Genomic DNA, 27,888 nt, shown 5'->3' on the forward strand with positions numbered 1-27,888 from the left:
ATGGATATAATGGGACTTGTTCTCCAGTATATTTTTGCATCTCTCTTGTTTATTGAGTGCATTGTGGGGATCATAATGAACGTCTTCATTGTGGCTGCCAATTTCATGAGATGGAAAACCATAAAATCTCTTCATATTGGTGATAAAATCCTGAGCTCTTTGGCCACTTCTAGATTCTTGTTCCTCTTTAATGTCTTTATGACTCACATTCCTCCTCTAGAAAAGTTTTGGACCAACAGAAGCCTTCAGGTCATGTCTACAATGCCAGTAGTCACAATGTTTCTTCATTCTACTAACCTCTGGTTTTCCACCGTCCTCTGTGTCTTCTACTGTGTGAAGATTACAAACTACAACTGGAAGTTCTTTATCTTCCTAAAGAACAACATGTCCTCCTTCTTACCAAGATTGCTTCTGGTTTCTCTACTGATTTCATTATCTTCCAGTCTTCCATTTGGCTGGTGCGTTTTTAAACTACAGATACAGAATGCAACAAACCTTACCATGGAAAATATGACTCTATCCAAAGTCAGCATTTATGAAAATTACCACAACATGTTCCTGTTGTTCCTCACCGCCTCCTTTCCACCGCTTCTAATATTTTTGGTTGCCGATTTCCTGTTACTCCATTCTCTTTGGATGCACACCAGACGGATGAGGAACTCTGGGTCCAGTTTTCGAAGCCTAAACTTAGAGTCTCACTTCAGTGCCGTAAAGAGTATGAGCCTCTTCTTAGTGTTATACATTTTGTACTTTATTTGTTCGAGTGTGTATTTTCTGGGTAGAGTTTACAAAAATAGAATTGAATTTTCCATCATTTCAGCCGTAATATCCAGTCCTCCCTCCCTGCACTCCCTGTACATCATTTCTTGCAACACTCAACTAAAAAAGATATTTATGTCAATATTTCATGGTCTTACATGCTGCAGTCAATAACAAGAATTGGACAATTTTTTTGATATTTATATCTATCTATACATCTTTTCAAGCAACAACCTGGTGAATAACAGTGATTTACATAGATATAGCTTAGCAAATATTTCACACATTAATTAATTTGATAAGAATAAAAGTGATATAACAACAGTGAGATAAATACCGTGCATTGTAATATATTTATTAAATAATAATGTAATTATAAAATAAAAATTAATACATGTGCATGTGACAAATCATTGAAGGGATTTTCCAGTACTTTCTATTGATGGCCTCTCCTTAGGAAAGGTCACCAATATCAGATCATTGGGGGTGCGACTGAATACTACAGGTCCATCCCTATTCAATTTAATAGGGGGTGGATGTGCAATATTCCGCTAAGGCCACTATACAGTTGTAGAGCTGTGTAGTTTAGTTCCGCTGCGCAACTGTCACAGGCAGGGGCAGACAAAGATCAATGGGCCCCTGTGCAAAAATTGACCATTGGCCCCCCACCTTTTGGGGTCTTCTATTTTAAATTTGAGTGTGTTCATCATCTTGCACTGACAAAAAAAATAAATAAAATTAGAGTTACTCATTTTTACCTGATCTAGTGATGTCTCTCTGCTACTGCTCTGTCTATGATTACAGCCTGCAGTGATAATGCCACTTTTGCTAATAAAAGGGCTGAGCAGCTTGTGTCATCTGCCTTGGCATGACAGTAAAGGCCTCGTTACATGCGACGACAACGCTAACAAGATATCATTGGGGGTCACGGAATTCATGACGCACATCCGGCCTCGTTAATGACGTCGTTGCATCTGACACCTACGAGCAACTGCTAATGATCAGAAATACTCACCTAATTGCTGATCGTTGACACCTCGTTCATTTTCAAAATGTCGTTAATGTTTCAGGACGCAGGTTGTTCGTCGTTCCTGAGGAAGCACACATCGCTATGTGTGACACCCCAGGAATGACGAACAACATCGTACATGCGCCCTCCAGCAACGAGGTGGCCGTGACTTTCATGCGGCTGCTCTCCGCCCCTCCGCTTCTATTGGACGCCTGCCATGTGACGTCGCTGTGATGCCGCACGAACCGCCCCCTTAGAAAAGAGGCTGTTTGCCGGCCACAGTGATGTCGCTAGGAAGGTAAGTATGTGTGATGGTTACTAGTGATATTGTGCACTACGGGCAGCAATTTGCCCGTGACGCACAAACGATAGGGGCCGGTGCTTTCACGAGCGAAATTGCTAGTATTGTCGCTGCGTGTAAAGCAGCCTTAAGTCATGTGATTTAGTCATGACATCATGGTTGCAGCCTGAAAACAAAGACCAAAGGAGTAGGAAAGAGGAATAGCTGGTCCTGAGGAGAATAAGTGACCCTTAATTTAATGGTTTTTCCCTGCACTAGCCTAAGGGCATTAAAAGAATTAAAACAAAAAATATAAATACACACAGGTCCATATACTGTATACACACAGGCACATATACTATATATACAGGCACAAACAGTATACTGTATATACACAGGCACATTGTTACGGTTGCTGCGAGCACTGGAGACTAAGTCCAGATTTCTTACTACTGCACATGTGCGAGCGCTGGAGACTAAGTCCAGATTTCTTGCTACTGCACATGTGCGAGCGCCGGAGACTAAGTCCTATCTTGGAGCCATTGCACATGTGCGGGTGACATCATCGCTGACACGAGGTCACATGTCTCTGACACCTTCTATGCCGATTGGTCGCTGGTCATGTGCTTGTGATGCCTTGCTCGGTGATAGGCCAGCATGACGTCACTCCTGTTGTTCTAGCAGCGGATTGGCTCTGGTGTCCTCCATCTTGGATGAGGCACAGAGTCTATATAAGACCCTGACACACGCCGCATGGTGCTCAGTCCTCTTGGTTCATGCATAAGAGTAGACGCTCTGTGCGCGTTCCTCTAGGCATTCCTCTGTCTATGCTAGGTGAGCGCTACCGGCAGGGTAGCGTTCTTATACCTTACAGCTTCGGCTGCTGTCCGTATCCTTACTTCTTAGGGGAGCGGACATAGGCAGGTGCCTGAGGCACATGGTCTGGCTGGGCCTTGTGGTTCGACTCGTAGGTGGACGTTGCCGCTAGGGTAACGTTCCTTATACTGCGTCTGGCAGTTGTTCGTATCCTCGCACACTAGGGGAGCGAACAGAGGTAGGAGCTTTGTGCGGCTTACGCTGCTGTTCGTCTCTTTTGCACCACTAGAAGAGCGGACCTAGGCAGGTGTCATATCTAGTGGTTCGTGTGCTCGCACACTAGTGGAGCGAACGCAGGTAGGAGCTTTGTGCGGCTTACGCTGCTGTTCGTCTCTTTTGCACCACTAGAAGAGCGGACCTAGGTAGGTGCCATTTCGCACACATTGCCTTTGTCTCTGTGATTATTAACAGAGATCATTCCACACACCCTCCAAGTAAGGGAGGAATTGCTTTACTTACTTATTATATCCTTCTGTGAGTTAACAGAGGTATTGCACTCTGCCAGTCTGCAGCAGAGTCTTTGCACCGTGGACCCTGACTGTCTGATACTCCTTTAGGTTATCAGACAGCCCCCCGTAACACACATATTGTTACGAATCAGCCTGCTGCTGTTCCTGTTGCGCCCAGGTGCCAGCTGCCATTTTTGGCCATGCCCCGAGTCGTCCAGATTGCGGATTCTTTCTCCACGTCTAAGTGTGGAGTGGTGGCAAGTGCGCATGCGTGTGCTGATTTACCCCAGCCAGAGCCTAAGTCCAGTGTTTCGTTTGGTGAGCATGCTCAGCCTGATAGTGCCATTTTTTAGCCTAAGTCCTCAGTTCAGGCTACTGAGCATGCTCCTACACTTAGTGCGAAAAGCCTCTTTGCACGGGTACTTGGACTCCGTGCCGTGTCTAAGTCCTGTGTTGTGCCTACTGACCATGCTCAGGCAGATAGTCTGATTTCCGAGACTGTTGTTCAGGCAACTGAGCATGCTCAGGCATTTAGTGCATCAGAGGCTAGGTCCGGTAAGGACCTCGCTGGGCATGTCCGTGAGGTGGCAGGCTCTGATAGGTCGACACACATCAGGTGTCCTGATGATGTGGCCACTCCGGAATGGCTCGCGGAGGCCCACCCCTATGATATGGCACCTCACCATTTGTCGTAAGATGATGACTGGTGAAGTGTTTGGGGCATGGCTGCCATGAGGTCATGAATAACGTGGCAGTTCCGGATAGGCCGCTGGTAACGTTGCTGATGACATAGCACTGTGCTATTGGACCTTGGTGGTTCCACCCTGGGTTTGGGGCGGACCCAGGTTATAAAAGGGGCTGGAGACAACACGGAGGTGCGCAGTCTTCACGTAGAGTTCATGCTGGCATAAGCTTTGTTTCACGCGGTAGGTAGGGCTAGGCGAACGGTGCCTGTCACGCCAAGATTCGTGACTCAGCACATCAGGGTCAGGCACCATGCTTCCTTGCTATAGCAGTCCAGTGGCATTAACTGGGCTGCGGCTGCTGCGTTACTTGTCTGGTTGTGTCCTCTACGCACACGGACAGCATACCTGCTGCATCACATGTCCGAGAGTGCCCTCTACGCACACGGACAGCGTACCTGCTGCGCCACCTAACTGGTTGTGCCCTCTACATGCACGGGCAGTGTATCCCAGAACCCCTGTGGAGTTAACAGGGTGTTCCTGGATTGGGTGTGTGAACCCTACTTCCCTCCCCGGATTCTCAGTCAAATGCTACTGGTGTGACTACCTGGTCTGACATGTCCTTCACACACGTGGCCAGTCGAGTGGTGACTAGAGATGAGCCACCCCCCCTAGAGTTCGAGATCGGTTCTGTTCGTGGAACGGTGCCCTGTTCGACGAACCGTTCGGCGAACCGTTCGACGAACTCTCGAACCAGATTGAAAACAATGGGAGGCAATCACAAACACCTAAAGACACCTGGAAAACACCCTCAAAGGTGTCCAAAAGGTGACAAACAACTCCCAAGACAACACAAACACATGGGAAAGTGACAAGGACATATAGTCATGCGAAAACAAAAGAGCTGGACAAGGAAAAAGAGGAGGAGACACAGATATAGGCATGGCATGCCATTCTAAAATCATGTAAAACACAGCAATGGGACTCCAAGCAGAGTCTCCCTTTTTTCCAAAAATTGGGCACCACAAACACCACTTCAGTGGCATCACTTGTGCCCTAGTTGCAAACAGGATGTTTTGATTTGCATCAAGCACATTCAAAAATACGCCAGCCTTAACTGTCCCCTGGATGACACCGGGGTAGGTAGCAAAGTCCTTGCTAAACCAAGACTTGTTCATCTTGGCTCATTTTTAAAAACACAGCAATGGGACTCCAAGCGGAGTCTCCCTTTTTTCCAAAAATTGGGCCCCACAGACGCCATTTCAATGGCTTCACTTGTGCCCTAGTTGCAAAAAGGATGTTTTGATTTGCATCAAGCGCATTCAAAAATACGCCAGCCTTAACTGTCCCCAGAATGGCACCGGGGTAGGTAGCAAAGTCCTTGCTAAACCAAGACTTGTTCATCTTGGCTCATTTTTAAAAACACAGCAATGGGACTCCAAGCGGAGTCTCCCTTTTTTCCAAAAATTGGGCCCCACAGACGCCATTTCAATGGCTTCACTTGTGCCCTAGTTGCAAAAAGGATGTTTTGATTTGCATCAAGCGCATTCAAAAATACGCCAGCCTTAACTGTCCCCAGAATGGCACCGGGGTAGGTAGCAAAGTCATTGCTGATCCCAGATCTGTTCATCTTGGATCATTTTTATAAGCAATGCAAAGGTTACTCCAAGCAGTCTCTCCTTTTTTTTTCCAAAAATTGGGCCCCACAGACACCCCTTCAGTGGCAGTACTTGTGCCCCAGTTGTACACTTCACAGGTAGATTTGCATCCAGCACATTCCAAATCCACAAGCCTTTATTCTCCCCAGGATGACACAGGGGTAGTAAAGTCCTTGCGGATCTATGACTAGTTCATCTTGATGAACGTTAGTCTGTCCACATTGTCACTGGACAGATGCGTGCACTTATCTGTCAGCACACACCATGCAGCACTGAAAACACAATCTGAGACAACGCTGGCAGCTGGTAACGACAAGATCTCCAAGGCGTAAGTGGAGAGCTCAGGCCATTTTTCAAGATTTGAAGCCCAAAATGAGCAAGGCTCCAGTTGCAAAGTCATGGCATTGATGTTCATTTGGAGATACTCCTGTATCATCCGCTCCAGCCGTTGACTATGTGTCAGACTTCTTCTCTCTGGTGGCCTTGCAAAGGATGGTCTAAAAAAATTATGAAACGATTCAATAAAATTGCTGTTACCAGCACCAGATACGGTGCTACTGGTATGGTTAGACTGTTGATGACGAGACAGTCCCATGTTTGTCAAGTTACAACTGGGAGATTCACTCCGTGCACCACGGGGGTTTAGTGGAAAAGCCGAGCTAAGATCCTGCATACGTGCGTCCCTTTCTATGGCTGGAATTATTTCACAAAATTTGGACTTGTACCAGGGATCTAATAGTGTGGCAACCCAGTAGTCATCATCACTTCTGATTTTGACAATCCGAGGGTCATGTTGTAGGTAGTGCAGCAAGAAGGCGCTCATGTGTCTTGTGCATCCAGGAGGACCAAGTTTGCGCTGTGTTTGTGGCATAGAGGTGCTAACCGTTCTTTCTTCCTCTGACATCTCCCCCCAACCTCATTCAACTGAAATTTGACCAAGGTCTCCCTCATCTGCTGAGTCTTCCATGTCCATGGACAGTTCGTCTTCCATTTCTTCATGTTATCCTGCACCTTCCTCAACATTTTGCCTGCTACCATGCGCCCTTGTTAATCCCTCTCCCCCATCGTCCCATGCCTGCCGCCTTGGTGATGATGAACGTCTGGACCTTGGTGATGTTGTTATCCCTTTCGCATATGAATCCTCCTTTACTTCCTCCTTTTCTTGTTGACCCACCCCCTGACTCCGAATAGTGTTTAGCGTGTGCTCCAGTATGTGAATGACTGGAATTGTCATGCTGATAATGGCATTGTCAGTGCTAAACATATTCGTCAGCATGTTGAAACTGTGCAGAAGGGTGCATATGTCCTTGATCTGAGACCACTCCATCAGGGTGATCTGCCCCACCTCTACATCTCTTTGGCCCAGGCTATACATCATGACGTATTGCACCAGTGCTCGGCGGTGCTGCCACAGTCGCTGTAACATGTGGAGAGTCGAATTCCAGCGTGTGGGCACATCGCATTTCAGGCGATGAACCGGCAGGCCGAAAGACTTCTGGAGCGATGCAAGTCGGTCAGCTGCGGCAGTTTAACAGCGGAAGTGAGCAGAGAATTTTCGTGCCCTGTGTAAAAGGCCATCTAGGCCGGGATAGTGTGTTAAAAATTGCTAGACAACAAGGTTCAATACGTGAGCCATACAAGGCACGTGTGTCACCTTGCCCAGGCGAAGGGCCGCACCCAGGTTTGCAGCATTGTCGCACACGGCCTTACCTGGCTGCAGGTTGAGTGGAGACAACCATTTACAAAACTCTGATGGCAGAGCTGCCACAACTCAACCGCTGTATGACTCCTATTTCCAAGATATTTCAAGCTAAAGACCACCTGATGCTGTTGCGCTCTAGCTATGGGTAATCCAAGCAGCTACTGGCTGCTAACCCCCACTGCTTGGTGTTACCTTCACTGGCAATGGAAAATCCAGGGAAGCATTTTTAATTTTTTTTGCCAAAAAACTACAAAAAAAGGACGTGAGCTTCTCCATATTTTTGTATGCTAGCCAGGTATAGCAGGCAGGTGCTGGAAGAGTTGGATACAGTGCCAGAAGATGGCGCTTCTATGAAAATGCCATTTTCTGAGGCGGCTGCAGACTGCAATTCGCAGCAGTGGGGCCCAGAAAGCTCAGGCCAACCTGTGCTGCGGATTCCAATCCCCAGCTGACTAGTTGTACCTGGCTGGACAGAAAAATGGGGCGAAGCCTACGTCATTTGTTTTCTAATTATTTCATGAAATTCATGAAATAATAAAAAAAGGGCTTCCCTTTATTTTTGGTTCCCAGCCGGGTACAAATAGGCAACTGGGGGTTGGGGGCAGTCGTACCTGCCTGCTGTACCTGGCTAGCATACAAAAATATGGCGAAGCCCACATAATTTTTTCAGGGGGCAAAAAACTTCTGCATACAGTCCTGGATGGAGTATGCTGAGCCTTGTAGTTCTGCAGCTGCTGTCTGTCTGTATGGAGAAGAGCAGACAGCAGCTGCAGAACTACAAGGCTCAGCATACTCCATCCAGGACTGTATGTAGAATTTTTTTGCCCACCAAAAAAATGACGTGGGCTTCGCCATATTTTTGTATGCTAGCCAGGTACAGCAGGCAGCCACGGGCTGCCTCCAACCCCCAGTTGCCTATTTGTACCCGGCTGGGAACCAAAAATATAGGGAAGCCCGTTTTTTTTTAATTATTTCACTTATTTCATGAAATAATTAAAAAACAAATGACGTGGGCTTCGCCCCATTTTTGTGTCCAGCCGCGTACAACTAGGCAGCTGGGGATTGGAATCCGCAGCACAGGTTAGCCCGAGGTTTCTGGGCGCCTCTGCTGCGAATTTCAGTCCGCAGCCGCCCCAGAAAATGGCGCTCTCATAGAAGCGCCATCATCTGGCGCTGTATCCAACTCTTCCAACAGCCCTGGAGCCAGGTGGCTTGTTGGGTAATCATGAGTTAATACTGGCTTTGTTTTACTAGCCAGTATTAAGCCAGAGATTCTTAATGTCAGGCACGTTTGACCCGGCCATTAAGAATCTCCAATAAAGGGTTAAAAAAAAACACCACACAGAGAAAAAATACTTTAATAGAAATAAATACGCAGACACATTAGAGACTCCATCTTTATTACCCCCTGTCAGCCCTCCACGATCCTGCTCTTCTGTCTTCTTTCTTTCTAGTGTAGTAGTAGTGACGATTGTAGTGAGGATGAGGTTCACCAGCCCATCACTTGGGGCTGGGGAACCTCATCCTCACTACAATCCTCACTAGTGTAGTAGTAGTGACGATTGTAGTGAGGATAAGGTTCACCAGCCCATCACTTGGGGCTGGGGAACCTCATCCTCACTACAATCCTCACTACAATAGGGAAGCAGCGTGCAGCCTTCACTCCGTGAGTGATCAGTGCTGGCTGTCAGCGGTAACAGCGGTAACGCTGACAGACGCGTTACCATAGCAACGGTGCTCTCGGAGCCGCGGTTAGCGGTGACGTCACCGCTAACTGCGTTGCTATGGCAACGGTGATCTCCGTTAATGACCGGCTGTGTCAGCCGGTCCTTAACGGAACGGGGAGTCGACCGTGTGCTAGAGCATGTCGCCGGTACACGGCGATACACATATGTGCACCGTGTACCGGAGAGATGCACTCGCAGGTCCTACATGACGTGTCATAGTCATGTGACCAGTCTGTAGCCAATGAGATAATAGCCACGTGACTGGTCACATGGCTATTTTGACATCACGATAGGTCCTGCATCTCTGCTGGCAGTGCCGTCACCGGGAGGATTCAGCGATCATCGGATGGAATAGCGGCAGGAGACAGAGTGCAGAAGGGATTGCGGGGACCGGTAAGTGTTATGGCAATGTTTATTAACTGTTTGTGTACATTTATCATGCATTTTTATGTGTTTGTGATTGCCTCCCATTATAGCCTATTGGTTCTAGTTCGGTTCGTCGAACGTTCGACGAACCGAACTCGAACGGGACCCCCGTTCGGCGAGCCGACCTCGAGCCGAACCGCGACCGGCTCGCTCATCTCTACTGATGAATTGGCGATTTTGTTCCTTGCTGATATCGATATATTATTGTATTATATTGTTTTGTATTTTAATTAAGTTGTTAATATATTAAGAGCTTCTATACTCTCTTTGAAACTTGGTTTCTGATTTCGTCTAATATTCCTTTATTGTAGCTTGTGTCTACGCATTTCAGGAGCTATGCTCCCTTCTTTAGGACATACAGCACAAAAATAACATATCTGCTGCTGATTCACAGATCGCAGCATAAATACAAGACAAGGTGAAAAAAAAAGAACATAAGAAACGCCCCCAAAATAAAAAAAATGGTGGGCTACAATGACGCATATAACAGGAAAACATTAAAAAACACCAAAAGAGAAAGGATATCATGAAAAAAGATAGACATTCCTATAAAACCATGTTATAAAATGTTAAAAACGGAATATTATGGGTTAAGTTACAATGAAGTGTATAAAAAAATATATATAAATAAATAAAATAATTGATTTAGGGATTATCAGAATCTTTATTGTACTAGAACCAGTTATCCTATATGGTTAGTGTGCATGGATAGGGGTATGGAGAGCCCTCACTGTCCGTACCACCCGGGAATTAGACACTGACCTGTGCCGCTGTACTGCCGTCATAGACTCTAAACACTTAAAAAAACTGTAATGAAAATGTTTGTTATAATGTTTGTTATACCATTTAATGAGAGTGATTACTTTTATATGGAGGCTTTTAATTAAAAAAGGGGAAGATGTAATATATATTATGAGAAGAAGTCGGGAAAAAGTAATTCATTTTATATCGCAGTGTGGAAGCAGGCGGCAGAGTAACCGGTACTAAGCCAGCCTCCGTGAACTGCGGCTGAACTGGGGGTAAGTTGAGGTCAAATTCATTGATAAAAACTGGGTTTATAGAGGTAAAATTATTGTGAGCTCAGGGACGGTAAGGGTTATTTGTCATCCTTGAGTTTAGTATAGAACTATAGAACTATCGCACCTGCGATATCGTTGGGGTCAAATTGAAAATGATGCACATCCGGCGCCAGTAACGATGTCGCAACGTGTAAAGCCTAGAAGCGCCGATTTACGTTCACAAAAGCGTCGTAAATCGGCGATCTGTGTAGCATCGGTCATTTCTATAATTTCGGAATGACCGATGTTACGATGTTGTTCCTCGTTCCTGCGGCAGCACACATCGCTGTGTGTGAAGCCGAAGGAGCGAGGAATATCTCCTACCTGTGTCACTGCGGCTCATGCTGGCTATGCGGAAGGACAGAGGTGGGCGGGATGTTTACGTTCCGCTCATCTCCGCCCCTCTGCTTCTATTGGCCGCCTGCCGTGTGATGTCTCTGTGACGCCGCACGACCCGCCCCCTTAGAAAGGAGGCGGGTCGCGGCCAGAGCGATGTGGCAGGGCAGGTGAGTGCATATGAAGATTGTCGCTACGACAGCGATCACAAGATATCGCACCTGCGACGAGGGCGGGGCCTATTGCTGCAGCGTCGGTAACATATTGCTACCGATGTCGCAGCGTGCAAAGTACCCCTAACAGTCCGACGAACTTTTAATCGATCAGAATGGTAGCGCACATATTCTGAAATTAGCAAGTGATCCTCAGGATTTTGGGGTTCACAGTTCTAAACCCCACACTAACATGTAAGTCCTCAATATTTTCAGAGAGGGAAATTCAGAACTTTTTTTTATATATATAGAAAGACACTCGAATATATATAAAAAATATAGTAAACATTATACAACCTATATAATGATATGCATCAAAGGAACATAAGAAGGGAAAAAGTAACCACGAGATCCATACAGGGAATAGACACGAATTGGTATATAGCAATAATAAATGCATAAATAAATATAATGATAAAAATTATTTTCACTACAGTTTTTTTTATGTATTTAGAGTCTATGACGGCAGTACAGCGGCACAGGCCAGTGTCTAATTTCCGGGTGGTACGGACAGTGAGGCCTCTCCATACCCCTATCTTTACACACTAACCGTATAGGATAACTGGTTCTAGTACAATAAAGATTCTGATAATCCCTAAATCAATTATTTTATTTATTTCTATATATTTTTTATACACTTCCTTGTAATTTAATCCATAATATTCCGTTTATAACATTTTATAACATGGTTTTATAGGAACGTCTATCTTTTTTCATGATATCCTTTCCCTTTTGGTATTTTTTAATGTTTTCCTGTTACTGTATATGCATCATTGTAGGCTGCCAATTTTTTTATTTTGGGGGTGTTTCTTATGTTCTTTTTTTTCACATTGTCTTGTATTTATGCTGCGATCTGTGAATCAGCAGCAGATGTTATTTTTGTACTGTATGTCCTGATGAAGGGAGCAGAGCTCCTGAAACGCGTAGACACAAGATACAATAAAGGAACATTGAATATCTTCGCGTCCTTGTGCCTGGTGAATAGCGCGGCATAAAACCCCTTCTCTATTACTCTCTATTGAAGATGTAATGACAGCCATCTCCCCAGTGCCTTTACCTGACATGCAACCCCATATCATCAATGACTGTGGAAATTTACATGTTCTCTTCAGGCAGTCATCTTTTTATTGTTGAGCTTTTCTGTATGTAAATCCCATTTCCTTTAGGTGGCTTTTTACAGTTCGGTCACAGACGTTGACTCCAGTTTCCTCCCATTCGCTCCTCATTTGTTTTCTTGTGCATATCCTGTTTTGGAGACATATTGCTTTAAGTCTCCTGTCTTGACGCTATGATGTCTTTCTTGGTCTACCAGTATGTTTGCCTTTAACAACCTTCCCATGTTGTTTGTATTGTATTGTATTTGGTCCAGATTTTAGACACAGCTGACTGTGAACAAGCAACATCTTTTGCAACAGTGCTTGATGATTTACCCTCTTTTAAGAGTTTGATAATCCTCTCCTTTGTTTCAATTGACATCTCTCATGTTGGAGCCATGATTCATGTCAGTCCACTTGGTACAACAGCTCTCCAAGGTGTGATCACTCCTTTTTAGATGTAGACTAACGAGCAGATCTTATTTGATGCAGGTGTTAGTTTTGGGAATGAAAATTTACAGGGAGATTCCATAATTTGTTCCTCATAATTGAGTGATTCCATAATTTTTCCCCCTGTTTGGTCTTCAAATGTAACCGTTACTGGCTGCACATTATGTTTTTATGATTTTTTTTAAATGTTTCTTAAAGCCAGAAAGTTGACATTAGAAATGACTTTAGTTTTATGCCGTCTGTGATCTGCTTTTTTTACACAATAGAAAATAACTGAATGAACATCCTTAGATCAGTTAATTCCAGAATTTTTGCCAGGGGTTGTAGTCTTGTACTTAACATTGATTTCCTTCAATGTCAGAAGGGTCTTATTTGTAAGAAAGACCCACATCTTTTGACATGGGTGGGGGGTGCTACATACAGTGCTTTGAAAAGCTATTCATACCCCATGAACTTTTACACATTTTTTCACGTCACTGTTTCAGTGTACTGATTTTATTTCTCATTTTTAAGTATTATATGGTAAAATGAATGGTATCCGCCAACTCAGAAAACAAGAAAATATAATTGCATGGAATGGTAAATAGTAGAGTTGAGCGCGGTTCGCGGTTCGAGGTTCTACAGTTCGCGGTTCGAGTGATTTTTGGGGGTGTTCTAGATAGAACTAGAACTCGAGCTTTTTGCTAAAGCTCGATAGTTCTAGATACGTTCGAGAACAATACTAGCAGCAAAAAGCAGGGCTTTTTACAGCTACAGTGTGCAGGAGCCATCGCTAGCAGCCTGCCAGAAGCTGGTAACCAAGATAAACATCGGGTATCCAAGCAAAGCGCTTTGGTTAGTAACCCGATGTTTATCCTAGTTACGTGCAGGAAGCCCACACTTCCCCGCTCAGCTCACTCCGCCCCCTCCTGCACGCGGCATGTACACATACATACACACACACACACGTCCCCAGCCATGCAGTCCACGACACTGACGTCCTCCTGTCACTCTGCACACATGGTCCCGCTCGGCTTACCTGCGGTGATGAAGTCCCGACCTCAGCGCTGTCACTGTCCTCCATGGCCACCGCTTGTCACATCACCTTCTCTCGCTTCCGACCTGAGACTGACTAGTGGTGACGTCACGGGCCTCTCGCGATACTTGGCTGTGAAGGCGGCGGTCATTGAACTCAGTGACAGGTGCTGTCGGCAGTGCAGGAGATCAGCGCAGGTAATGTACCTCGCTGACAGCAGCACTTGTCATGCCCTGCAGTGACCTGGGCTGACCCATTGATGTTAGGTCAGGTCACTGCACTGCTCTCCCAGCCAATGGGGAACATCCTGCTCTTCATTGACTGGGACAGTGTGGATCGTCATGGCAACCCCTTGGATTACACCAGACCTGGATTTGTTTTTCTTTCTAATAAATTGGTTAAAGAGGGAATGTATTGGGGAGTGTTTTTTCAAATAAAAATGTGTTTGTCGTCTATTTTTTTTATTACTGACTGGGTTGGTGATGTCGGGTATCTGATAGACGCCTGACCTCACCAACCCCAGGGCTTGATGCCAGGTGACATTACACATCTGGTATTAACCCCATATATTACCCCGTTTGCCACCGCAAAAGGGCGCGGGATGAGCTGGGGCGAAGCACCAGGATTGGCACATCTAATGGATGCGCCACTTCTGGGGCGGCTGCGGCCTGCTATTTTTAGGCTGGGGAGAGTTCAATAACCATGGACCTCCCTAGTCTGAGAATATCAGACCACAGCTGTCTGCTTTACCTTGGCTGGTGAACCAATTTTGGGGGGACCCCTACGTGTTTTTTTTTTTAAATTATTTATTTAATTTAAAATAACAGCGTGGGGTGCCCTCAGTTTTGGATTACCAGCCAAGGTGAGGTTGCCAGCTGTGGTCTGCAGGCTGCAGCCGTCTGCTTTACCCTAGCTGGCTACAAAAATAGGGGGAACCCTACGTCATATTTTTTTTCATTTTTTTGGCTAAATACAAAGCTAAGCACCCCTTAGTGCCACATGAAAGGCACCAAAGGGTGCAAAATTACAAAATGCAGGAGAGTGGGACATTATGTGTCTTTCTGCCATTATAATGACAGAAAAGACTGATATGAAGTGCACAAGCACAAGAAAATCACCAGAGCGCTCTACGCTGTGAAAAGCAGTAGAAAATGGCACTGGAGTGAACATGTGACCGCCTCATGTCGGATGAAGCTATGGATCCTGGGTAAATTTATGCATTTATCCTCCTTCAGTATTTTTGCAGTACACAAAAAAAACGGAAGGCACACGGATGACAAACAGATGACATACGGACCGTCTACGGAACGGAAACGGATGCCAAACGGATGCAACCGTGAAAAAAACGGACTGTTTTTTGCAGACCGCAAAAATGGATTGGTCGTGTTAATGTAGCCTTATTCTGATCTCCCGTTTATAAACAGCAGGCAGAAATAAGTGAATAACGCCCCCCGGCGTCAGAAAATCTCCGGGGTTTCAGGGCTAGCTGAAACCCTGGAGATCATGATTCAGGACGGTTTTTCCGGTCCCCGCTCACGTGATCACAGGTATACACCGTACACCGATGATCACGTTACAGTAAATGACAGCGCCGGTAAAAAATTATTTATCTCCCATCTGGCATGAACAAACATGATAAATCTCCTCCCCGGTTCCCTCCGGTCCCCCGGTGTCGCCAAAGTGCCCCCCCTGATGCCCTCCCAGAAATCCAAGATGGCCGCGCGCACAGCAGCGCGCCGGCCGCATTCACCCTACTCCTCTGATTTCTGTCGCATGTGCCATGACACATGCGACAGAAAACTCCTCCCCAGGCCCTGCCAGGTCACCCCCTATAACCCCACCGGTGTTCCCCGGTGTCCCACGGTACCTGTGCAGCGTTGATTCCCCCACGGCCCTTTCCTTCACAATAGACGCTGCCGCATGCACAGAGTGGCTGTCAGCTCAGCTTCCTGTGTTCAGACACAGTGAGTGGTGGTTATGCATCTGTAAGCTAAACGGGCGGCATGGTGGCTCAGTGGTTAGCACTGCAGTCTTCCAGCGCTGAGGTCCTGGGTTCAATTCTCACCAAGGATACCATCTGCAAGGAGTTTGTATGTTCTCCCCGTGTTTGCGTGGGTTTCCTCCGTGTACTCCGGTTTCCTCCCACACTCCAAAGACATACAGCGCTATGGAATTAATAGCGCTATATAAATGAATAAATTATTATTATTACTGCAATGCCCTGCTCATGAGGTAAGGAACATAATTGATCAGGAGAGCTATATACTACATTTCCAAATGGAGGGATTTGCTTTTATAGTTTCCCTGCTGAACGACTACCAAACATGAGAGTCCGTTATACGCCACAAGAAAACACATCTAAATAGCGAGCTCTGTTGTTAAGTATTCATTCAGCTGGATAACTGGACTTAAAGGGGTATTCCATCTCCAAGATCCTATCCCCAATATATAGTAGGTGGAATAGCAATAATATCAGCAAATACCGATATTTGGAAATGTAGAATAGTTCTCCTGATTAGGCATGCCCTTACCTCATGAGCAGGGCATTGCAGCTTTGGTAGCAACCATTACGACATGGACTCTGTTGCTGTGGACCCGGGGAGAGTGAGTACAGATTCATTGCACCCACACTCCTCACATGAAGGGTCCGCACTCCTAGAAAATGGGGGATACATTCCCTGAGTGTCTCCCCCCCATATTCTAGATGGTCCAGAGTCGTCGTGGGACCCCTTTATTTTTTTTCTTACAATAAATTGGTGAAAGAGGAAATGTTTTGGGGACTGTTTTTTCAAATAAATTTCTTTTGTCGATTTTTTTTTTGTTAGTACTGACAGTTTATGATGTTGGGTATCTAATAGACGCCATGACATCACAAACTGCTGGGCTTGATCTCAGGTGACTTTACAGCTAGTATCAACCCGATTTATTACCCCATTTGCCACTGCACCAGGGCACGGGATGAGCTGGGGTGAAGAGCCAGGATTGGCGCATCTAGTGGATGCGCCACGTCTGGGGTGCCTGCGGCCTGCTATTTGTAGGCTGTGAAGGCCCAATAACTATGGACCTTCCCACCCTGAGAATACCAGACCACAGCTGTCCGCTTTACTTTGGCTGGTGATCCAATTTGGGGGGGACCCTACTTTTATTGTGTAATTATTAATATTTATAAAACAATTATAAAAAAAGAGCCTGAGGGGACCTCCACATTGGATCCCCAACCACGGTAAAGCTGCCAGCTGTGGTTTTCAGGCTACAGCCATCTGCTTTACCCTAGCTGGCTATTAGTGATGAGCGAGTATGCTTGTTACTACTCGGTACTCGCATGAGTATCACTGTACTCGGGCTACTCGGCGGGGACCGAGTAATCTCACGATACTCGTGCTGTACTCGTGGTCTTCATCCCTGCATGTTGGCGCTCTTTTGAGAGCCAGCCCTCATGCAGGGATTGGCTGGCAGACCACTGCAATGCCACAGCCCTGTTAGTTGTGGAATTGCAGTGATTGGCCGGCCTGCACAGCGTGACCGAGCCTTTTTACCGGCGGGCGCGCTGTGCTCTGCACACAGCCATCCAGACAGTCAGTGCAGGGAGAGTGTTGCTGCTTCAGGGAAAGGTTTGTGGCCATTTATAGCTATTTCCGTAGCAGGGCTGCAAACAGTGTGACCAGAAGTCCTTCTCAGGACTATTATAGTTGTATACAGGCAGGCAGGGAATAGCCAGGTCGGAGTACAGTAGCAGAGTCCTTCTCAGGACTATTGTTGCTGTATACAGGCAGGGTATAGCCAGGTCGGAATACAGGCTAGTGACCAGAAGAGTCCTTGTCAGGACTATTGTAGCAGTATACAGGCAGGCAGGCAGGCAGGCAGGGTATATAGCCATTCCTAGTGGTGACCGTATACCAGCCTTCATCATATCTGGTGCTGATGTACACAGTCTAAAACAGTCCAGATAGTGTCAGACTTCTCAGTAATTGTCGCTCCTAAAAACCTGTTAGGTTCTTAGTGCGTCCGTGCTTGCATTTAAAAACTGCACGTGTGTGCCTGTCGGTGGCAGCGTACAGGTGCACGTTTTGCACAAACTATTATATAACGCAAAAGTCTAGTGTATAATACACGTCAGTCAGCAGTGTCTGATAGTGTCAGACTTCTCAGTAATTGTTGCTCCTAAAAACCTGTTAGGTTCTTAGTGCGTCCGTGCTTGCATTTAAAAACCGCACGTGTGTGCCTGTCGGTGGCAGCGTACAGGTGCACGTTTTGCACAAACTATTATATAACACACAAGTCTAGTGAATAATACACGTCAGTCAGCAGTGTCTGATAGTGTCAAACTTCTCACTAATTGTCACTCCTAAAAACCTGTTAGGTTCTTAGTGCGTCCGTGCTTGCATTTAAAAACCGCACGTGTGTGCCTGTCGGTGGCAGCGTACAGGTGCACTTGTGTGCGTTTTGCACAAACTTGGATATAACGCACAAGTCTAGTGAATAATACACGTCAGTCAGCAGTGTCTGATAGTGTCAAACGTCTCAGTAATTGTCGCTCCTAAAAACCTGTTAGGTTCTTATTGCGTCCGTGCGTGCATTTAAAAACCGCACGTGTGTGGCTGTCGGTGGCAGCGTACAGGTGCACTTGTGCGTTATATACTAGTTTGTGAAAAACGCACACAAGTCTAGTGAATAATACACGTCAGCAGTGTCTGATAGTGTCAAACTTCTCAGTAATTGTCGCTCCTAAAAACCAGTTAGGTTCTTATTGCGTCTGTGCTTGCATTTAAAAACCGCACGTGTGTGGCTGTCGGTGGCAGCGTACAGGTGCACTTATGTGCGTTTTTCACAAACTATTATATAACGCACAAGTCTAGTGTATAATACACGTCAGTCAGCAGTGTCTGATAGTGTCAGACTTCTCAGTAATTGTCGCTCCTAAAAACCTGTTAGGTTCTTATTGCGTCTGTGCTTGCATTTAAAAACCGCACATGTGTGGCTGTCGGTGGCAGCGTACAGGTGCACTTATGTGCGTTTTTCACAAACTATTATATAACGCACAAGTCTAGTGTATAATACACGTCAGTCAGCAGTCTGATAGTGTCAGACTTCTCAGTAATTGTCGCTCCTAAAAACCTGTTAGGTTCTTATTGCGTCCGTGCTTGCATTTAAAAAACGCACATGTGTGGCAGTCGGTGGCAGCGTCAGGCTCCACATTGTCCCTGGGTAGAGACGTGCATGTTGGCCTGTAAACCTGAAGTGCCCATTGTAAGGAAGTGGGTCTATTGTAGTATAGCCCTTTGGCAGGGCAGCCAAAAATTTGGAGGCTCCACATTGTCCCTGGATAGAGATGTGCATGAGGGCCTCAAAACATTGTTCCCATTGCAAAGGAGCGGGCCTTCTGTCGTTGTAATGCCCATTCTGAAAGAATGGGCGAAAAAATTTACCACTGGGGGTATACCTGAAACAACGGCCTAACTATTGTAACGGTCATTATGGTGGCGCATGAGGAGAAGGAGGAGCAGTCCAGCGATTAGCCAAAGTCCAGAAGTGTGTACCCATGGGTGAGTGGAGGTACATGGCAAATTCCCGTTACAAACTTTAAATTCCGCTGTCATTTGCTGGTGGTGTGGTGAAGTCTGGCCCAATCCAACCCTTGTTCATCTTGATCAGAGTCAGCCTGTCAGCATTTTCAGTTGACAGGCGGGTGAGTTTATCTGTAATGATTCCACCTGCGGCACTAAAAACACGCTCTGACAAAACGCTAGCGGCAGGGCAGGCCAGGACTTCCAAGGCGTAGAGAGCCAATTCATGCCACATGTCCAGCTTGGATACCCAATAATTGTAAGGCACAGAGGAATGTCGGAGTACAGTTGTTCGATCTGCAAGGTACTCCTTGAGCATCTGGGCAGACTTAGGATTTCTTGTGGCACTACCCCGCACCTCAGGGGCTGTGGTACGTGAGGGGCTGAGAAAACTGTCCCACATCTTAAAGACTGTTCCCCTACCTCTGGCGGATTGGACTTGTGCCCCTCTCGGCTGTACGCCTTGGTTGTCCACTAATTCCTGACCTATGCCGCTAGCGTTTTCTGAGGGGAATGCTTTGCCTAGTTCCGTGACTATGGCCTTCCGGAACTGCTGCATTTTGCCTGACCTCTCCGCCTCGGGAATAAGAGACATAAAGTTCTCCTTTTAGCGTGGGTCTAACAGTGTTACCAACCAGTAATGATTGTCGGCCAAGATGTTCTTAACACGAGGGTCACGAGACAGGCAGCTTACCATAAAGTCAGCCATGTGCGCCAGACTCTTAACAGCCATCACTTCAGTATCCTGACCAACACGATGACTGAACATGCTGTCCTCCTCCTCCTCCTCCTCATCATCATCTACCCTGTCCTCTGGCCAGCCACGCTGAACCGAGGATATGACTGGTGTGCATGTCATATCCTCAATTTGGCCGGAGATTTGCTCCATGTCTTCATCCTCCTCCTCGTCATAGTCCTCCACTGCATGTTGTGATGAGACGAGGCTGGGCTGTGTGTTATCACCCACACCCACTACTGTTCCTTGCTCCAACTCATCGCGCTCCGCCTGCAATGCATCATGTTTGTTTTTGAGCAGAGACCATTTTAGAAGGCAGAGAAGCGGTATGGTGACGCTAATAATGTCGTCATCGCCGCTCACCATCTTGGTGGAGTCCTCAAAGTTTTGGCGGATGGTACATAGGTCGGACATCCATCTCCACTCCTCAGGTGTTATGTGTGGAGTTTGACCCATTTCCCGACGGCTTACGTGATGCAGGTACTCAACAACTGCCCTCTTCTGCTCACATATCCTGACCAACATGTGCAGAGTTGAATTCCAATGCGTGGCGACATCACACACCAGTCTGTGAGCCGGAAGATGCAAACGGCGCTGAAAGCTGGCAAGGCTGGCTGAAGCAGTAGGTGACTTTCGAAAATGTGCAGACAGGTTGCGAACTTTTACCAGCAGATCAGACAGCTCTGGGTATGACTTTAGAAACCGCTGAACCACGAGGTTGAGTACATGGACCACGCATGGAACATGTGTCAGCTGGCCTCGCCTCAAAGCCGCCACCAGGTTCCGGCCATTGTCACACACGACCTTTCCTGGCTTTAGGTTCAGAGGTGTGAGCCAGTGATCTGCCTGCTGTTTCAGAGCTGTCCACACCTCTTCTGCATTGTGGGGTTTGTCACCTATGCAGATTAGCTTCAGCACAGCCTGTTGCCGCTTCGCCGAGGCAGTGCTGCAGTGCTTCTGTGTCGCCCTGGACAAGGCAGGGGCCACAGAGCACAACACTTACACACCCCACACTCCCTGCAGGCACATCATAGTCAAAACACAAAATCCTTGTTGCCTTCCCCAGGGGCTGTTGTCCACACCAGTAGGTGGAGCCAGGTGGTTGGTCTCCACCCACCAAGGAGTTCACAGTCCTGGAGGAGTGAAAACACAGGCAGTGAGAGTTAAGCTAAGGAAGTGGAAGGAGGAAAGTAGTAGAGAGGAGAAAAGTGACAGCAAAGAGCCTGAAGTTGGTCTGGGTGTGTGGCCCGGACAGGACAGCAAGGTTGGCAGGCGGTGGTGACCGTCTGCAGTGGAGGCCGATTGGAGTCTGCCGTAAGGACCGTGGACGGGTGGTAACCCGGCGGTACCGGACCGGTATACGAAGAGAAGCCAGCACCATTGGCAGGAGCCTTTCGGATCCCGGCAAGGCTTGGAGTCGCCGTGAATTTGCCAAATCCATTAGTGAAGGGGACCTCCGGGTTTCCAAACAGCCAAGACCCGATAGAAGGCAACCGTCCAACCATGAAGGGAAGACACCGCCACCGCCAAGGGCAACCGTCTTCCAGGGCCAGCGCCTGCGGGCAAAAGGGGCTCCTCCGGCCCATATCCAGGTCAGGGAGCGGGTTACTGGTGCGAACCCATCGCTACCAACACTGAACTTAGGTGCAGGGAGAGACAGTCATCACTAACCTGCAGGGAGGAACAACCGCAGCCGTCCGAGGGACCCGTCCATCCAGCCGCTTGTTTTACCGTGAACTGTGTCATCATCATTGGGCTGAGTGAGTACCTCCGTGCCGTGCGGCACAGCGCTGCCCCTGCGACCCTGCACCTCATCAGGCCCCGCAACCCGCCTGTCATCCATCTCTACCCCATCACCGAGCCCCGGGACAACCAACCCCCCTACCCACGGAGGGGGGAAATAACAACAAAGCTGCTCCCTGTCACCGCTCCCGAGATCCCCGTCCAGAGCAGCAGTGGTGTCCACACAATCACCACAACCGTGGGTGGCGTCACGGACAATATCCCCAAAACCCAAACCACCCCTTTTCACTCACGGGCGAGGAGCGCCGCTCGAGTCCCCGGGATCCGGCCATCGCTCGAGCCACCGAGCAGCAGCAGCCGTAGAGCAGTGGCAGCCAGACCCGAGCAGTGGGAGAGCGCAGCGTCCCCTCCTCCGCCCGCGACACTTCCAGCTTGGGACTGGTGTGGAGGGTAAAGTGGATGAGGATGCGCAGGAGGAGCAGGAGGCTGAGGAGCATGACATTCCGGAGCTGTAGAGTGTGGGTGAAACCCTGACTGAGGTAGGGCCTGCAAAACTTGGTGTGGGAAGGACGTGTTCCGTCCCTCGCTCAGACTGGGTCCCAGCTTCCACAATATTAACCCAGTGTGCCGTCAACGAGATGTAGCGGCCTTGCCCACAAGCACTTGTCCACGTGTCTGTGGTTAGGTGGACTTTGGCTGAAACAGCGTTGTTCAGGGCACGTGTGGTGTTTTGTGACACGTGGTTATGCAATGCGGGGACGGCACACCGGGAGAAATAGTGGCGGCTGGGGACCGAGTAACGTGCTACAGCTGCCGCCATCAGGTCACGGAATGCTTCTGTCTCCACCAGCCTAAAAGGCAACATTTCCAGCGCAAGCAGTCGCGAAATGTTAGCATTTAGAAGTGTGGCATGTGGGGCGTTGGCAGTGTATTTGCGCCTGCGTTCAAAGGTTTGCTGAATGGATAACTGAACGCTGCACTGGGACAAGGACGTGCTTGATGATGGTGTTATTTCTGCGTGGGCAACTGCAGGTGCAGGGCCGGAGGAGGCTTGTTCGCGGGCAGCATGGACAGGGGATTGGCTCGCATGCACAACAAGCGAAGACGCAGCAGTGACATCAGCAAGCACTGCTCCTCGACTCTGTTGTACATCCCACAAAGTCGGGTGCTTGGCTGACATGTGCCTGATCATGCTGGTGGTGGTCAAGCTGCTAGTTTTGGTACCCCTGCTGATGCTGGCATGGCAGGTGTTGCAAATGGCCTTTTTAGAATCATCTGGAGCCAAATTAAAAAACTGCCAGACTCGGGAAGACCTAACATTTGTACAGGCACCTTGTGTCGTGTTGTTGTTCCGGGGAACGGTTGCCTGACGTCTGCCTGGGGCCACCACCCTGCTTCTTACTGCCTGTTGGGATGCTACACCTCACTCCCCCTGTGCACTGCTGTCCTCGCTCTGCATATCCTCCTGCCAGGTTGGGTCAGTTACTGGATCATCCACCACGTCGTCTTCCTCTTCCGCACCCTGCTCCTCCTCCTGACTTCCTGAAAATTGTGTCTCATCATCGTCCACCCCTTGTTGAGACACGTTGCCAACTTCATGAGAACGTGGCTGCTCAAATATTTGGGCATCTGTACATACAATCTCGTCATGGCCCACTTCAACAGGAGCTGGCGAGAGGCCAGAATGTGTGAATGGAAACGTGAACAGCTCTTCCGAGTGTCCAAGTGTGGGATCAGTAATGTCCGTGGACGTGTACTCGGCCTGGTGGTAGGAAGGAGGATCAGGTTCTGAAATGTGCGGTGCAGTATCACGGCTACTGACACTTGACCGTGTGGAAGACAGAGTGTTTGTGGTGGTGCAAATCTGACTGGAAGCATTATCCGCTATCCAACTAACAACCTGTTGACACTGGTCTTGGTTCAAGAGCGGTGTACTGCTGCGGTCCCCAAGAATTTGGGACAGGACGTGCGAGCGAGTAGATGTGGCCCTTTGTTGTGGCGAAATTAGAGCTTGCACACGACCTCAGTCTCTGCCTGCACCACCATCACGTCCACTTCCTTGTTCGTTGCCAATGCCCTTGCGCATTTTGCAATCCTGTGCTGATGTGTATTCACTAGACTTGTGCGTTATATCCGAGTTTGTGCAAAACGCACACAAGTGCACCTGAGCGCTGCCACCAACAGGCACACACGTGCGGTTTTTAAATGCAAGCACGGACGCACTAAGAACCTAACAGGTCTCTATCCAGGGACAACGTGGAGCCTCCCAATTTTTGGCTGCCCTGCCAAAGGGCTATACTACAATAGACCCACTTCCTTACAATGGGCACTTCACGTTTACAGGCCCTCATGCACGTCTCTATCCAGGGACAACGTGGAGCCTCCCAATTTTTGGCTGCCCTGCCAAAGGGCTATACTACAATAGACCCACTTCCTTACAATGGGCACTTCAGGTTTACAGGCCCTCATGCACGTCTCTATCCAGGGACAATGTGGAGCCTCCCAATTTTTGGCTGCCCTGCCAAAGGGCTATACTACAATAGACCCACTTCCTCAAAATGGGCACATTAGACTCAAGAGGCCTTCATGTACGTCTCTTCTCAGGGACATCGAAGTGCCACACAATGTTTTCACGTAAAATCTTTCATGTAATCTCCAAAAGTAACTTACACCAGCTCTATCTTACTATTGGGTATCTGCCCTTAACATTTCCGCCATGAAAATTCATTTTGGTGTCATTTTGGAAGGTTTTCTGGTGAGTCCGTAAAAATGGCGTAAAACGCGGACAAAATTGTTCACAGCTGTGACATTTGAGTGATAAATGCTTCAAGGGGTCTTCCCCATGCTGTTGCCATTTCATTTGAGCACTCTTCTGAGACTTTTGTGACATTTTTAGGGTTTCTACATGCTGCCGGGGGTCATTTCATAAAAATACTCGGGTCTCCCATAGGATAACATTGGGCTCAGTGCTCGGGCCGAGTACACGAGTTTCTTGGGATGCTTGGCCCGAGCCTCGAGCACCCGAGCTTTTTGGTACTCGCTCATCACTACTGGCTATTAGTGATGAGCGAGTACTAAAAAGCTCGGGTGCTTGAGGTTCGGGCCGAGCATCCCAAGATACTCGTGTACTCGGCCCGAGCACCGAGCCCAATGTTATCCTATGGGGGACCCGAGTATTATTCTGAAATGACCACCGGCAGCATGTAGAAACCATAAAACTGTAAATTTAAAAAAAAAACGTGCGTGTGTGTGTAAGCGTGCATATATATATATACACGCGGAGTGGAGTGCGGGAGGGGCCGTAGCCGAGCGGGGAAGTGTCGGGCTAAAGGCACGGTCATGCTGTGAGGGCCGGCCAATCACTGCAATTCCACAACAGGGCTGTGGCATTGCAGTGGTCTGCCAGCCAATCCCTGCATAAGGGCTGGCTCTAAAAAGAGCGCCAACATGAAGACCACGAGTACAGCACGAGTATTGCGAGATTACTCGGTCCCCGCCGAGTAGCCCGAGTACAGTGATACTCGTGCGAGTACCGAGTAGTAACAAGCATACTCGCTCATCACTACTGGCTATCAAAAATGGGGGGACCCAACGTCATTTTTTTTTAACTATTTTTTAAATAGAAAAAATTAATGTGCTTCCCTGTATTTTGATTGCCAACCAAGGTAACGGCAGGCAGATGTGGGTGGCAACCCATAGCTGTCTGCTTTATCTGCGCTGAGAATCAAAAATACCGTGGAGCACTACGTCATTTTTTTTAAAGATTTATTTTTACAGCACTGTGATGATCAGCAATCAAAATACAGGGAAGCCCATTTTGTTTTTAGTTATTTAAATAAATAATTAAAAAAAATATATATGGGCTCCCGCTGCATTTTTTGTATTGCTAGCTAAGGGTAATCCAAGCAGCTACTGGCTGCTAACCCCCACTGCTTGGTGTTACCTTCACTGGCAATGTAAAATCCAGGGAAGCATTTTTTATTTTTTTTGCCAAAAAACTACAAAAAAAGGACGTGAGCTTCGCCATATTTTTGTATGCTAGCCAGGTATAGCAGGCAGGTGCTGAAAGAGTTGGATACAGTGCCAGAAGATGGCGCTTCTATGAAAATGCCATTTTCTGAGGCGGCTGCAGACTGCAATTCACAGCAGTGGGGCCCAGAAAGCTCAGGCCAACCTGTGCTGCGGATTCCAATCCCCAGCTGCCTAGTTGTACCTGGCTGGACACAAAAATGGGGCGAAGCCTACGTCATTTGTTTTCTAATTATTTCATGAAATTCATGAAATAATAAAAAAAGGGCTTCCCTTTATTTTTGGTTCCCAGCCGGGTACAAATAGGCAACTGGGGGTTGGGGGCAGCCGTACCTGCCTGCTGTACCTGGCTAGCATACAAAAATATGGCGAAGCCCACATAATTTTTTCAGCGGGCAAAAAACTTCTGCATACAGTCCTGGATGGAGTATGCTGAGCCTTGTAGTTCTGCAGCTGCTGTCTGTCTGTATGGAGAAGAGCAGACAGCAGCTGCAGAACTACAAGGCTCAGCATACTCCATCCAGGACTGTATGCAGAAGTTTTTTGCCCACCAAAAAAATGACGTGGGCTTCGCCATATTTTTGTATGCTAGCCAGGTACAGCAGGCAGCCACGGGCTGCCTCCAACCCCCAGTTGCCTATTTGTACCCGGCTGGGAACCAAAAATATAGGGAAGCCCGTTTTTTTAATTATTTCACTTATTTCATGAAATAATTAAAAAACAAATGACGTGGGCTTCGCCCCATTTTTGTGTCCAGCCAGGTACAACTAGGCAGCTGGGGATTGGAATCCGCAGCACAGGTTAGAACGAGGTTTCTGGGCGCCTCTGCTGCGAATTTCAGTCCGCAGCCGTCCCAGAAAATGGCGCTCTCATAGAAGAGCCATCATCTGGCGCTGTATCCAACTCTTCCAACAGCCCTGGAGCCGGGTGGCTTGTTGGGTAATCATGAGTTAATACTGGCTTTGTTTTACTAGCCAGTATTATCCAGAGATTCTTAATGTCAGGCACGTTTGACCCGGCCATTAAGAATCTCCAATAAAGGGTTAAAAAAAAGACACCACACAGAGAAAAAATACTTTAATAGAAATAAATACACAGACACATTAGAGACTCCATCTTTATTACCCCCTGTCAGCCCTCCACGATCCATGGTCTTCTGTCTTTCTAGTTCAACAAATGCAGCTCTGCTACATCACTGCTGCTTGGGGGAAGACGCTGCTTCCCGTGGAGCCTTCACTCCGTGAGAGATCAGTGCTGCTAGCGGTAACAGCGGTAACACTGACAGACGCGTTACCATAGCAACGGTGCTCCCGGAGCCGAGGTTAGCGGTGACGTCACCGCTAACTGCGTTGCTATGGCAACGGTGATCTCCGTTAATGACCGGCTGTGTCAGCCGGTCCCTAACGGAATGGGGAGTCGACCGTGTGCTAGAGCATGTCGCCGGTACACGGCGATACACAAATGTGCACCGTGTACCGGAGAGATGCACTCGCAGGTCCTACATGACGGGTCATAGTCATGTGACCAGTCTGTAGCCAATGAGATAATAGCCACGTGACTGGTCACATGGCTATTTTGACGTCACGATAGGTCCTGCATCACTGCTGGCAGTGCTGGTCACCGGGAGGATTCAGCGATCATCGGATGGAATAGCGGCAGGAGACAGAGTGCAGGAGGGATCGCGGGGACCGGTAAGTGTTATGGCAATGTTTATTAATGGTATGTGTACATTTATAATGCATTTTTATGTGTTTGTGATTGCCTCCCATTATATCCTATAGGTTCGAGTTTGGTTCGTCGAACGTTCGACGAACCGAACTCGAACGGGCCCTCCGTTCGACGAACCGAACTCGAGCCGAACCACGGCCGGTTCGCTCATCTCTAGTAAATAGATGAAATAAAAAAATAAATTAAGAATTATATCATCCCAGGCCAAACAAAATATACATCCTCCATTGGTTTTGTAAGTGAATCTGTGTAAAATGTTTTCATAGTCCTCCTGTCATATCTCAAATTTGCATGGAAATGAAAAAGATGCCTGGAATTTACATGTGAAACAGACATGAAATCTGTAAAAAGCAG

At 47.6% G+C, this 27,888-nt stretch overlaps 1 protein-coding gene across 1 annotated transcript; it reads left to right on the forward strand.

The window, feature by feature from the left end:
* On the forward strand, positions 1-9,921 carry LOC142297407 (taste receptor type 2 member 40-like). Its single transcript, XM_075341635.1, has 2 exons — positions 1-715; positions 9,881-9,921. The coding sequence occupies exons 1-2, from the start codon at positions 1-3 to the stop codon at positions 9,919-9,921; spliced, it is 756 nt and encodes a 251-aa protein (XP_075197750.1).
* Positions 9,922-27,888: the final 17,967 nt, after the last annotated feature.

The sequence above is a fragment of the Anomaloglossus baeobatrachus genome, chromosome 3, assembly GCF_048569485.1.
Source record: "Anomaloglossus baeobatrachus isolate aAnoBae1 chromosome 3, aAnoBae1.hap1, whole genome shotgun sequence".
NCBI lineage: Eukaryota > Metazoa > Chordata > Amphibia > Anura > Aromobatidae > Anomaloglossus > Anomaloglossus baeobatrachus.